This window comes from Carettochelys insculpta, chromosome 1, assembly GCF_033958435.1.
Source record: "Carettochelys insculpta isolate YL-2023 chromosome 1, ASM3395843v1, whole genome shotgun sequence".
Lineage (NCBI taxonomy): Eukaryota > Metazoa > Chordata > Testudines > Carettochelyidae > Carettochelys > Carettochelys insculpta.
Window position 1 is genome coordinate 270,798,599 of NC_134137.1, and position 12,059 is coordinate 270,810,657.

At 46.1% G+C, this 12,059-nt stretch overlaps 1 protein-coding gene across 3 annotated transcripts in view; it reads right to left on the reverse strand.

Annotated features, from left to right (window-relative positions):
- Positions 1-12,059, reverse strand: part of SVOPL (SVOP like) — a 41,835-nt gene that overhangs the window by 23,612 nt on the left and 6,164 nt on the right. For 2 of the 3 annotated variants that reach the window (XM_074983819.1, XM_074983818.1), the window contains exons 2-7: positions 11,401-11,511; positions 9,772-9,863; positions 8,660-8,758; positions 7,045-7,116; positions 5,985-6,109; positions 533-596 (exon numbers count right to left, since the gene is read on the reverse strand). In XM_074983819.1, coding sequence (XP_074839920.1) covers positions 533-596; positions 5,985-6,109; positions 7,045-7,116; positions 8,660-8,758; positions 9,772-9,863; positions 11,401-11,449 — 501 coding nt within the window. In that variant the 5' untranslated portion in view covers positions 11,450-11,511. The remainder of the gene's footprint in view (positions 1-532; positions 597-5,984; positions 6,110-7,044; positions 7,117-8,659; positions 8,759-9,771; positions 9,864-11,400; positions 11,512-12,059) is intronic. The other variant, XM_074983820.1, reaches the window with a different exon arrangement.

Below are 12,059 nucleotides of genomic sequence, written 5' to 3' on the forward strand. Positions count from 1 at the left end.
TGAACTCATCTCCAAAAGCATCGGGCTCATGTTCAGCTTCCTTTGTCCTGGGCCGGCCCCATCCTCAGCACTGAAAATTGCTGCCAGGTCAACAGAGTCCGCCAGCGTGGAACACATTGCTCTTCCAAGTTTTATCTGTGACATGTGATGCTATCTTGAAACCAGATTGAACTGCTGACCCAGCTCCTGAATGACAGCCTGTCTGGGGTGACACTGTTAGACCAGGCAATGCATTTGATCAACATGGCTCCTGAAAGGTTGGTTGTCACCTGTCAATCAAATATCGCCATGCCACATACACAGCCTCCAATTACCAGATAAAAAATTGCTTTTCTTCTGCATGCCCAGGCATAAAAAAACTGTTGAATAATGCCATGTGTTCACCACGGAATGCGCTGAGCGTGAGATCCACTCACTGAGTGCAATACATATGCAGATATCGTGGAACACAGTAAAACAGGATAGAATTCTGCTTTCTGACCCGGACACAGGAAACCTCTTGGGACTCGGGCTGAAATGTACTTAGTCTTACCTGAGATAAGGGCAACATAAACCCTCGGTATTTCATAGGCAAAAATTCCGTTTTTATGATAAGCCTGAAAAAAGAATGAGACTTGACATACAGCAGAAAAGCCAGCTCAGTCACTTCTAGACTCCACTGTCAGTCAACAGAATTACAGTAGCGCTTTCACTGCTGGCAACAGATAACTGGGAGCCCAGCAGCTAAATGAGCATCACCTTTGTCAACATGACTCTCCGCATGCCACAGAGCCACCGCTTCAGCTGAAGTACATGGGTGCCACTCAGCTGACTTCCCTGGAACTGGAGCCATTTACAGCAGATGACAGAGAGTGTCTCTCGCCCCTGTCAGAGAGCATCTGATAGAATCATAGAATGCTAGGACTGGAACGGGACCTTGAGTGATCATCACGTCCAGCCCCCTGCCCTTGTGGCAGGACCAAGTACTGTCTACACCATCCCTGATAGACATCTATCTGACCTGTTCTTAAATATCTCCAGGGATGGAGGTTCCACAGCCTCCCTAGGCAATTTATTCCAGTGTTTGACCACCCTGAACTTTTTCCTAGTATCCAACCTCCTTGCTGCAGTTTAAGCCCATTGCTTCTAGCTCTATCCTCAGAGGCCAAGAAGAACAAGTTTTCTCCCTCCTCCTTATGACACCCTTTTAGATACCTGAAAACCGCTATCCTGTCCCCCCTTAGTCTTCTTTTTTCCAAACTAAACAAGCCCAATTCTTTCAGTCTTTCTTCATAAGTCATGTTCGCTAGACCTTTGATCATTCTTGTTGCTCTTTTCTGGACCCTTTCCAATTTCTCCACATCTTTCTTGAAATGCGGTGCCCAGACCTGGACACAATACTCCAGCTGAGGCCTAACCAGCACAGAGTAGAGCAGAAGAATGACTTCTCGTGTCTTTTTCACAACACTGCTCCTGCCGATGGGGGACATGGGGGCAAAGAAGGCAGTTGCCTTAGGGCCTGGAGATTCCAAAGCATTTACACATAAATGCTGACATCTCTACCACACCTTGCTTTAAATTGCCACTTGAACACCATGCGCTGTGCCCCAGTGTCTCTGAGTGCTGACTGAGCGCGCGTGATGCTGAGGTCTAGCTGCCACCAGCCCCCGCTGGTTGGGAAAAGCTTCACTCCCTGCTAGTAGGGTTACCACATAAAAGAGAGGACACCCCGAGAGGGCGTGTATCTGTATCAGTATCTACCAAACTCACCTTGTATTCATGTATTACAGTACATATCATCATCAGTACAAGGTGTGTTGGTAGATACTGATACAGATACACGCCCTCTTGGGGTGTCCTCTTTTTTGAAAGTTCAACTATGGTAACCCTACTGCTACCTTGCCCCGGGGTCCCCCATGTCTGTCGGCTCTCCTGTCCTGCAGCAAAGATTGCTGCCACACACCAGCTCAGTTCAACACAACATGCTGCACAAGTAGCTGCTCATGGGAGATGGAGGCTCTAGAATGCCAGTCCAATCATAGCCTTGAGGACGTGATCTCAGGACACACATATCACAGTGCTGGCACTTCGCATTTTGCACACACTGAAGGGAACACTCTATGGAGCCCTTTGGCCTCCACACAACATGTAACCATGATGCCATGTTGAGGAAAGACTGGTTTTGGGTAGTATCACAGAGGTAGCCGTGTTAGTCTGTAGCTTCGAGACCACGAAAGCTCATGCTCCAAAATATCTGTTAGTCTATAAGGTGCCACAAGACTTCTTGGTTTTGGGTAGGTATCCTGAGGGGCTTCTTGCTTGATCCTCTTATTCCTAGAGCCTGGAGGTGAGGTCATAACCTTTCCTACCAGATTAACCCCCTTTCCTTTTCATCAGTTCTGATCACCACCAGGCCAATGGAGTCTCTGGTGGAGAACAGGAGTCTTTGCAGGGCACTGCTTCTTTTCCAAGGGCCACCTGCCCAGCAGCCTGGTAGTCCCAGGCACATCCAGTGGGAAAAGGGAGGAAGGGGGAGAATAATGAAAAATTGTGAATTTTCTGATTTGTTTCCATTTTGCTGGGTTTGAAATAAGTTTTTCCCCTAAAATCTTCGGTGACTTTGTTTTTCGAAAAATTTTGAATTTTTCACTATTTTTAATTTAAGTTCCTTCCCCTTCCACTATTTTTTAATTTTGTTACTACTGTGTGAAGAAAAGGAGCCAAGGAAACCAGTGAGAAGGGGGCTCTTCACCTTTTTTCTCCTCACCATCCCTTTTCAAAACAACTTCAAAAAAGTGACAGACCAAACTAGTTACGGAGTTTTATTTTTCTTTTTCCTGTGCCAAAAATTTTCCAGAATTCAACATGTTTTGAAAAAGCTAATGTGGGGGAAAATGGAAGGAGGAGGGGAAAAAACAAGCACGTACCAAACCAATCAGGAAAAAATGATAGAAAAAATCTCAGCAGACATCATTCGGCTATGACATTCAGTGGAAAAAAGAAGAAAAGGGTGGAAAGCGGAAGAACTGCTCCTCATATCTCACAATTGAAATTTTTGAAAATTGTGAGTCTTTAGAAAAAAATGAAAATTTCAAATTGAAATCCAAAGTTTTGCTTCATTTCAAAATTTTCTGTCAAATCAACTCAAGAAATAATCAAAACTTGTATTACCCTATGAACATTTTTCTTTTGATAAATCCTCATTTTTTGTGGGAAAATGGCTGGGCTGAAAAATAGTCACCAGCTCCACTTCTAACCTCTGCCTGAGAATTGTGAGTGAATCCAGACTTCCTACAAGAGAACATGCCATGCCATGTCCCATGGAGCACTCTTCTCTTTCTCATTTTGATTTGAATTAACTCCCATGTGCTTAGTCCTTGTTGAATTTATGAGCCTTTATGTCCTTCCAGCCCTAGGATTCTATGATTCATTGTCCATGCTGAGCAGTTCATAAAGAAAAGCATTGGGAAGGCTGGGGACCGCGGGGTGGTGTGGGGCGGGGATGGCATCTAACATGGGGGACCGTCCCATAGGCGCCCATCACTATGATCCCCCATAGAGCAGCTGGGGCTGCCACTGCGGAGCCCCCCACAAAAGTGCAGGGCCACAGGCAGCTGCCTTGAATCATCCTACAGCTGGCATGGCTCTGCTCAGGTTAGAGTAATGTATGTCACTTAGGGTGGTGGCTTATTCTCACAGAGGAAGAAGAGCTGTGTGGCTCACAACCTTGTCTCTCTCCCCACCTGAAGTTGCTTCAGTAAAAGGTATCACCTCACCAACCTTGTTTCTCTAGTATCCTGGGACTGACACAGCTACAACTACACTACCATTTGATATGCTATTGTCCTTCATTTAGTATAAACTAGCTGCCTCTTTCTTATCTACATTGTTTGGGTCTTCAGGGATGTAATTAAAAGCTCTGTTCAGAAAGATTCCATTAAACTGTGGAGCTGGTTCTGGGGTTTTTTTTAAAGAGCATGGTGGAATTTCCCCTAATTTCCCCTACATCCCCAGCTCTCTCAAGTAGTGCCTGGTTGACTGTCTACTCCTCTTTGTTGTCCCTTCCTCCCTGAACTGGAGCAAACTGCCTCCACATCACTCTATAGGTTAATACAGGGAAAATGGGTGTCCTATGATATACAGAGGGTCAGACTAGATGATCTAATGGTCATTTCTGGCCTTAAATTCTATGAAATGTCCAGCCTCTGTTGGCCCCAAGTGCTGTGGTTTCAACTCATACTCTGCAGAGCTGAACAATTTAGTAGAACTAAACGTTTAACAAAAAGAAATCTAACAAAATTAGACCAATTCAAAGTACGCTCCCATTTGGCTGCCCAGAGCTAACCAACTACTCTAAATCTTTTCCTCTTTCCCCTCGAAAAATACGAGCACATTCACCAGATTGCTAGTAAGTTGTTCACTCGCTCACACTGGTGGGGAAATTTCCATAGCTTTTTTTTTGAGGGGGCATAAAATATGTTTTTTCCAACCAGCTCTACTACTTATAAAATTTGACACTCAGACACTTGAGATTGTCAGGGTAAATTCAGAAAGGCTCCAGAACTCAACTAGGCTGCTTAGCCTAAGGAGCTTTATGAGCATAAGCTAAAATTGGAAACTCCAGGAAACTGTGCGATAAGCTAGGCTGCAAGCAAGCAGGAAGCATATGTAACCGCAAGCTACGGAAGCCATATTCTACTGAGGGTCTATCAGCTAAACTAATACTTTTATACTTGCTGTTGTATTTCTTTAATTGTTCTTATGTCATAAATTTTATATCTTGATTGTTACGTAGTAAGTGAGAGAAAAGAGGCCAGCCAATGGGGATGAGGAAGGCCTAATCAGGTGATCGTGCCAACTTTTAACCCACCCATTGAAAATTGCCATCACAGCAAAAATTAGCATGGTAAGCACAAAAACCAGCAGTAATTAGCATAGAAAGCGCAAAACTGCAGAAGTAATTAGCATGGAAAGCATAAAAACGGAGCAGTAATTAGCATGAAAGGCATAAAGCCAGTTAGGTAAGCAGAATATTAAGTTAAAAAATTAGCATGACGAGCAAAAAATGACATTATGCAAGGGGAAAATCCCAGAATATAATTATGAGCCACAAGTATAAAAGACCTCATCGGACAGGCACTCATTGCGAGCTTGAGGACAAGGTACCTTAGGGGCGTTACGCTTGCCATTCAGGGATGCTCAATGGGACGGCTATGCGCTGCCTTTGCTGGTCCAAACAACAAGATACAGGGCCCATCTGCAACGTCCATACACCAGATTGCTTAAATACCCCTATGCTCCGTGAGGACGCGGCTTAGGTAAGACCTCGCCTGGCTAGGGGATCGGGCCCCAGTTGTTAGTAATGGCTCTAAGAAGCAGAAAAATAGGCCTAAATAGATGTAATGTGAATTCATAGCTGTCCCTAGGGGCAGAGGAATCAAGGGAGCCTCCAGCAGAGAGTCCCCACTGTAACTGGTAAAGAGAGTCTCCGGTAGAGGGTTCCCACTGTAACTGTAACCGTGAGCTGGTAACAATCACCATGTGGGCCTTCTTAGCCCACCTTGGTCCTAGAAACTCTGCATCTTTAGGTTGTCAGGTTAGGTATAGTCTGGTTAGAAAAATTAAATGTCCATTGTAACTAGGTATGATCAGGAATGCATTCTCTCTGTTTGCATGGTAAACACCTGTGTATCTCTAATTGCGCTTATTCTGTTCTTATCTTTGATATCAATAAACTTTGTAAAAGCCAAGTAAAAGGCCTTAAGGTGTTAATAGTGATCACAATAATGATAAATAAATAAATAAATAATATAATAGATAAGAATAATACAATATTAATAAAAGGCGTAAACTCCACAATCAGCCACACAGTCATTAAGACTCCAGACCAGGACCTCTCACAGAGACCTGGGTAGAATTCAGCTGATCTGCTCCTGTGAAAAGGAGCTCTTGGCTTCTATTTTGCTGTTGGTTCCAGTGCCACAGCGCTTACAGTACAACTTTACCCTTGTGCGTGGCCGGACACCCCGCATCCCACCAAGGCCCGAAGGAAGACAAACCAGGTGTACGTCGGGGAAAAGGATGTCAGCAAGGAGAAATAGGCCCCCCATATGAAAGAAATCAGCAGAATCTGGAAGGGAAAGATTAGAAAGTTAAAAATTAAAGTTAGGGTCCAGTTCAAGAAAACGGTCCTGTTTAGGACAGCACTTGGAGCGTAGGATTGAACGTCTTGCTGACCTGGGACATAAACAGAACACAGCTCAGCAGACTCCATGGGGAAATTCAAAACATCTGTCTCAGAGACCATGTTTACAGTAGAGGTCACTTTGGCGGCAGGAGCTCTTAAGCTGGTAGGAGAAAGCCCACCTGTTGTCTTAGAGCATCACCACCACTTTGCTGTTGCACAGTTGTAGCCTGAAAGACGCTCCAAAGAGAATTGGACCTGAGTTCCTCACTGGTTAGCGCCATCTACAGCTCAGTTTGCTCCAGTCTTCCACACTGACCTCATTAAAGGCCCCACCCAAGAGTAGTCTTTCAAAGGGCTTTGGAGGAAGCTCAAGGGGAAGTGTAATGGACCAAGAATCCATAAACGTAAATGTTTCTGGTCTCTTTCAACCACCAACCACACTGCAAATTCTATACCCTTTGTCACAAGTGATCTCTGTCCTGGTTGCCTAGCACGAGCAACACAAGGGCTCTGCTTCCTGAGCCAATTCTAACACTGGGCTGTAAAGTGACAAGGAATAGGGTATTAGCCCTTTCAGTTGTTTGCAAGCCATCTAGTGGTGCCTACCAAGGTCTGTGTTTATGTTTCAGTCACTTACCTGTGGAAACCCATGTATAAAAATTTCACTAACTCTCATCCCAGCCCTGTGCATCCCTGGACATGAATATGTATAAAGGGTACACGTGAATAACAGGGATGGTGCAAAGACTGATCAGGTGATGGGGCTAAAGTGTAATAAGCTATACAAGCGCTAACCTTGTTATTATTATGAGAGAGCTGATAGGCTGGCACCATAGTTAAAAGCCAATAAAATGGAATGCTTCAGAACTTTCACTTACCTTCCAGCGGCCATATCTGTCAGCTAAGAGTCCAAAGAGTATGCTGAATACCATGTAGCCAAAGAACACCATCTAAGTGGGATTAAAACATTGACCTGGTTAATCAGCAGGGGTTTTCCCACACCTTGGACCTATTGGCTACGTCTACACGTGCATGCTACATCGAAATAGTCTATTTCGATGAATAACGTCTACACGTCCTCCAGGGCTGGCAACGTCGACGTTCAACTTCGACGTTGGGCAGCACCACATCGAAATAGGCGCTGCGAGGGAACATCTACATGCCAAAGTAGCACACATCGAAATAAGGGTGCCAGGAACAGCTGCAGACAGGGTCACAGGGCGGACTCAACAGCAAGCCGCTCCCTTAAAGGGCCCCTCCCAGACACACTTGCACTAAACAACACAAGATCCAAAGAGCCGACAACTGGTTGCAGACCCTGTGCATGCAGCATGGATCCCCAGCTGCTGCAGCAGCAGCCAGAAGCCCTGGGCTAAGGGCTGCTGCACACAATGACCATAGAGCCCCGCAGGGGCTGGAGAGAGAGTGTCTCTCAACCCCTCAGCTGATGGCCGCCATGGCGGACCCCACTATTTCGATGTTGCGGGACGCAGATCGTCTACATGTGCCCTACTTTGATGTTCAACTTCGAAGTAGGGCGCTATTCCCATCCCCTCATGGGGTTAGCGACTTCGACGTCTCACCACCTAACGTCGATTTCAACTTCGAAATAGCGCCCTACACGTGTAGCCGTGACGGGCGCTATTTCGACGTTGGCGCCGCTACTTCGAAGTAGCGTGCACGTGTAGACGCGGCCATTGTGTGACACTGCTCTTAAATTTGCAGTTGAACTTAATACTTCTGAAACTGAGGGATTAATAACTGTGAACTGAGCCATATGTACAATCAGATTTCCTAGTCAAAGCTTTCTCAAGGAGGCTTAAGCCAGACCTGCAGCATCCACTAGTATTTCAGTCCTGGGCCAGATACTTCAGATAAACGTATGGCAAATCTTTAATGGGGAAGAGATAGGCAGGATCCCCTGGGATGCAAACATCAGGGGGAAAGGAGTCCAGCAGCTCTGGCTGTGTTTTAGGTTTTCAAGTCCAAGCTCGACAAAGCCCTGGCTGGGATTGATTGTGCTTTTAACAGGGGTGTTGGACTCAATAACCTCCTGAGGTCTTTTCCAACCCTATGATTCTAGGATGGTCTTCTGAGGAAGGCCCTGAACTCAGAAGGTCTGGATTCTAATCTTGACTGTGCCACATGCCTGTTGTATGACTCTGGGCTATTCATTTATTCTTTCTTTTTTGCTCAATTTCCACAATAGTCAAAAGATGATAACTTGTCCCTCCCTCAAAGAGCTGTTGTTAACGAATCTAATTTCACATCTATGACATGTTCAGATACTGTACAGTGCAACCCCAAAGAAGCGTCTATAAATAACTGAAAAGCGTACATAGCAGGAGACGGTTTTTTAAAAATGGCCCTTGTCTCCATAGCATTTGAGAGTCTTTTGGACTGTTAAAATGTGCATTTTAACTGAACCAAACAGCTCCTTTTCTCCTCAATATTATCAGAATTTAAGCTTCCTAGGTTTTCAAAGCCACCTACCGTTGTCACTAAGGCCACCTGCCAGTCGTTAAGTTGCCACTCACAACGGATGAGTGGAGAAACAACAGCTATCAGCATGATCTCCATGGCTTCTGCCACCTTCAGGAACAAACATGCCACCGTTAGCACAGTGAACAATTCCTTTGCATGCCGGGGGGAAAAAAAACCCACTTGCACTAGGGCTGGGAATCTAGATGACCAAAAACCAGGGCATGCATTTGGAACAGTACACAGACACCATCCAGACCCACCAACCTGGAGCATTATGCCAGCAGAGCTGAAGGAATCATGGAACTGGCATCTCCCTCAGCCCCCTGATAGGGCGTATACCTAGCACTGCTGCAGGGCACACCCACACCATTAGCTGTATCTCCTAGCATCTCAGTCATTCAAGGACTAGTTACTGTGGTACTGGACTCAGAGAATATAAGCATTTACAAGGCCTGCTGGAGCCCAAGTATATTGGACCCAATCTTTGTCTGGTCCAGACAATTGGGAACGTGTGGAGACCTGGGGAGGTTCAGAGGGAAGCTTCTCAAATTATTTTGGAAAGGGCTGGAGACTGACAGGTCCTATCTATCGGCCCATGGAATTAGCGGAAGCTGCTCTGTCTTTCAGATTCCTCAATATCAAGTTCCTTATTTCAACGGTTAACTATGAATTAGGAAGTCTTAAGGCAAAACAACCTCTTTTGAAAATCTTAGCTGGGAAGTGCACTTGTTGCATATTGGTTTAAATTATGAGAACATGTTGTCCACCAGTAGCAGGAGACAGCATAGATAAGAGCCTGCTATTTACTCATAACGAATGGAGTCACCTTTTTGCTCAACTTCTAATGCTCTGGATGTGAACACTCCCAGGTCTGATCCTAGCAGCCAACTGTGGTGTTTGTGTATATTCCAGGATGGCTTGTTACTCAAAGTGAGGAAGGAAGGCAAACTAAGAATAAAAAATACTGACCCTCTGTACACCCTGGCAATCCCAGTTGGGTCCATGGTGGGAGTTAGGTGAGGTCAGAGGCGAGCACAGAGTCTATGAAGTCTGTTTCCCATTGATAATGGTACTGAAATAGGCTTTTTTTTAGGCTCAGGTAGTAGACTAAGAAAACCTACCCCAGTACTGCCCATGATCAGGAAGAGTGCTATATGAAACCGCCCAAACCCGATGGTTTCCACTGCCTCCTCCACTGTAAATGTCTTCTGCTCTAAACAGCAAAGAGAAAGAGTGTTACAATGGAGCTCAACCTGATGTCCACCCATGGCAACTTTTGTTGTTATTGTGTCATGTCAGAATAGCTGTTGGAAACACCATCAGTGCCAGAGATGGTCTATCAGTTAGGTGACCATAAGGTTATATCTAGCCCCTAGAGACCAACATGACTGGACGCTTTAGAGAATCAATACAGTAGAAGAGAGATAGGACAGAGAGGTAACAGAGAATGACCTGTGATAAGGTCTGCAGCTCCAGAATTGGGCTGATCAGCCATCAACAGACTCACAAAAAGAAGGGTGACACGAAGACTCCTATTCCTTATCGAGTGACTGCCAAGAAAGTAGACTCGGAGAATGTACAGATAGTGCACAGAAGGCAGAGGTCTCTCATCAAGAGCTTTTCATGTATTACACTGAACTGTTGTCTATGTAGCTTAGCCTAAAGAAGACTGGCTTAGGACTGGAGAGCTGTTCTGGGGTGCAGGATCCATGCGTTCATTTTTCAGGTCTACCAGCGACTTCCTGGGTCATTGTGGGCAAGTCGTTACTTTCTCTGGGTCTCTGCTCCCCAGCGGGAATAGTCAGGCTAACACTGCACTCCCCAGCACAGCTGCCATTTGGGAGGAGCGGGGAGCCACAGCTGGCTGCAACCCAGAACTCCTAGTTATTTTAATGGTCCCAGTCACTCTATAGATCCTGTGCTATTAGGTCAGGTCAGCCTCTGTAGAGCTTAATGCCAGCTTTTCTTTGCCACCTTCAGCATAAGCTGGACACAACTGAGGAATGGGCCCTGGCATTCCTTGCATGTATTGCTTTAAAGTAAGCTTAACAGGAAGCAATGCAATACCCCTTTAAACTATATTAGGGTACAGCTCACTTGCTGAGTAGCTATACCTACGACCCTACCAAATTCACAGTCCATTTTGGTCAGTCTCATGGTCATCATATACGTTATTTTTTTCTATGTCCGTCCAGCTGTCTGTTCAGGCAAGGTTCTACCATGGTCCCCCCAGCTGTATTGTGGCAGCCCCACTCTCTCCACCAGACAGTGTGAGGCCCTGTTCAGCTCACCAACAGAACATTGCCCCAGGCCCTCCCCCAGCCAGTGCAGGGCCCAGCCCAGCTCCCCAACGGAGCACCTCCAGACAACAGGATGGCAATACTGTGACTGCCTCCCCTGCACCTTCCTTTTGGGTCAGAGCCCACACCCCCAGTTTGACAAATGTAGGTCTCCCCCATACAATCTGTTTGGAGTAGTATAAATGGTTTCAAAAGAACAGCTTGCAGGGTTCATGACATATTTGCATAGCCAGGAGTTTGGTAAGGGCCCTTGTTTTAACAGAGCAGGAGTCCAGTGGGCTGACTATCTGGCCCAGCAGACACCTACCAGTCAAGTGTGCAGGTGCTAGACTTCCAAGTGGGGGGAGACCAGGGTGGGCTGGAGAAGCCACATCTAGCCCAGAACCATATTTGCCCCTCCTTATTGAGGCGTGATGTCCACCACCCACAGACCAGCTCACAGGAACCAACCTTGCTGGGGGTCTTGCTTCCTGCTGTCTATTTTCTGCTGAGTGCCCATCTTCAGCTCTTGCTGGCTTCCAAAGATGATGATGGAGAAGACTCTGATTTGGTTTTTCCAGCCTTCGAGATAGACAAAATCCTGGCTTAGTAATGAGCCATCATGCAGCTTCCAGTGCAAGACTGGTGGTAGTGAAGCAAGTTGAAATTCTATTTGTTTCAGAGGATGCTGGAAAAGTCACCAATTCCAAACAACATTCTGGCTAGTGTTTTCCACCCATGTGCAAAATAAACTCTGTTATGTACACTGAGGCATGTGTGGGTGTGCAACACCTGTAGAAACACAGGCTGCGGGCGGTGGGTGCTTCACTAATCAGCCGAGCGGCCCCCTGAATCCCTCCTGGGCAGCCGCCCAGGTGCTCAGCTTACAGCGAATGCTGGTTCCTACCTGTCTCATCTAACTGTGGCTGTGTCTACACATGCCCCCTCCTTTGGGAAGGGACATGTTAATGAGGCAGTTCTGAAGATGCTAATGAGGTACTTCCATGAATATGCAGCACCTCATTAGCATAATGACAGCCGCACGCAATTCAAGAGCGCCACTTGCAGAACGCGCACCGCCTGTGAGACGGGGGCCATTTGAAAGGACCCTCTGGACTTCAAATGCTCCC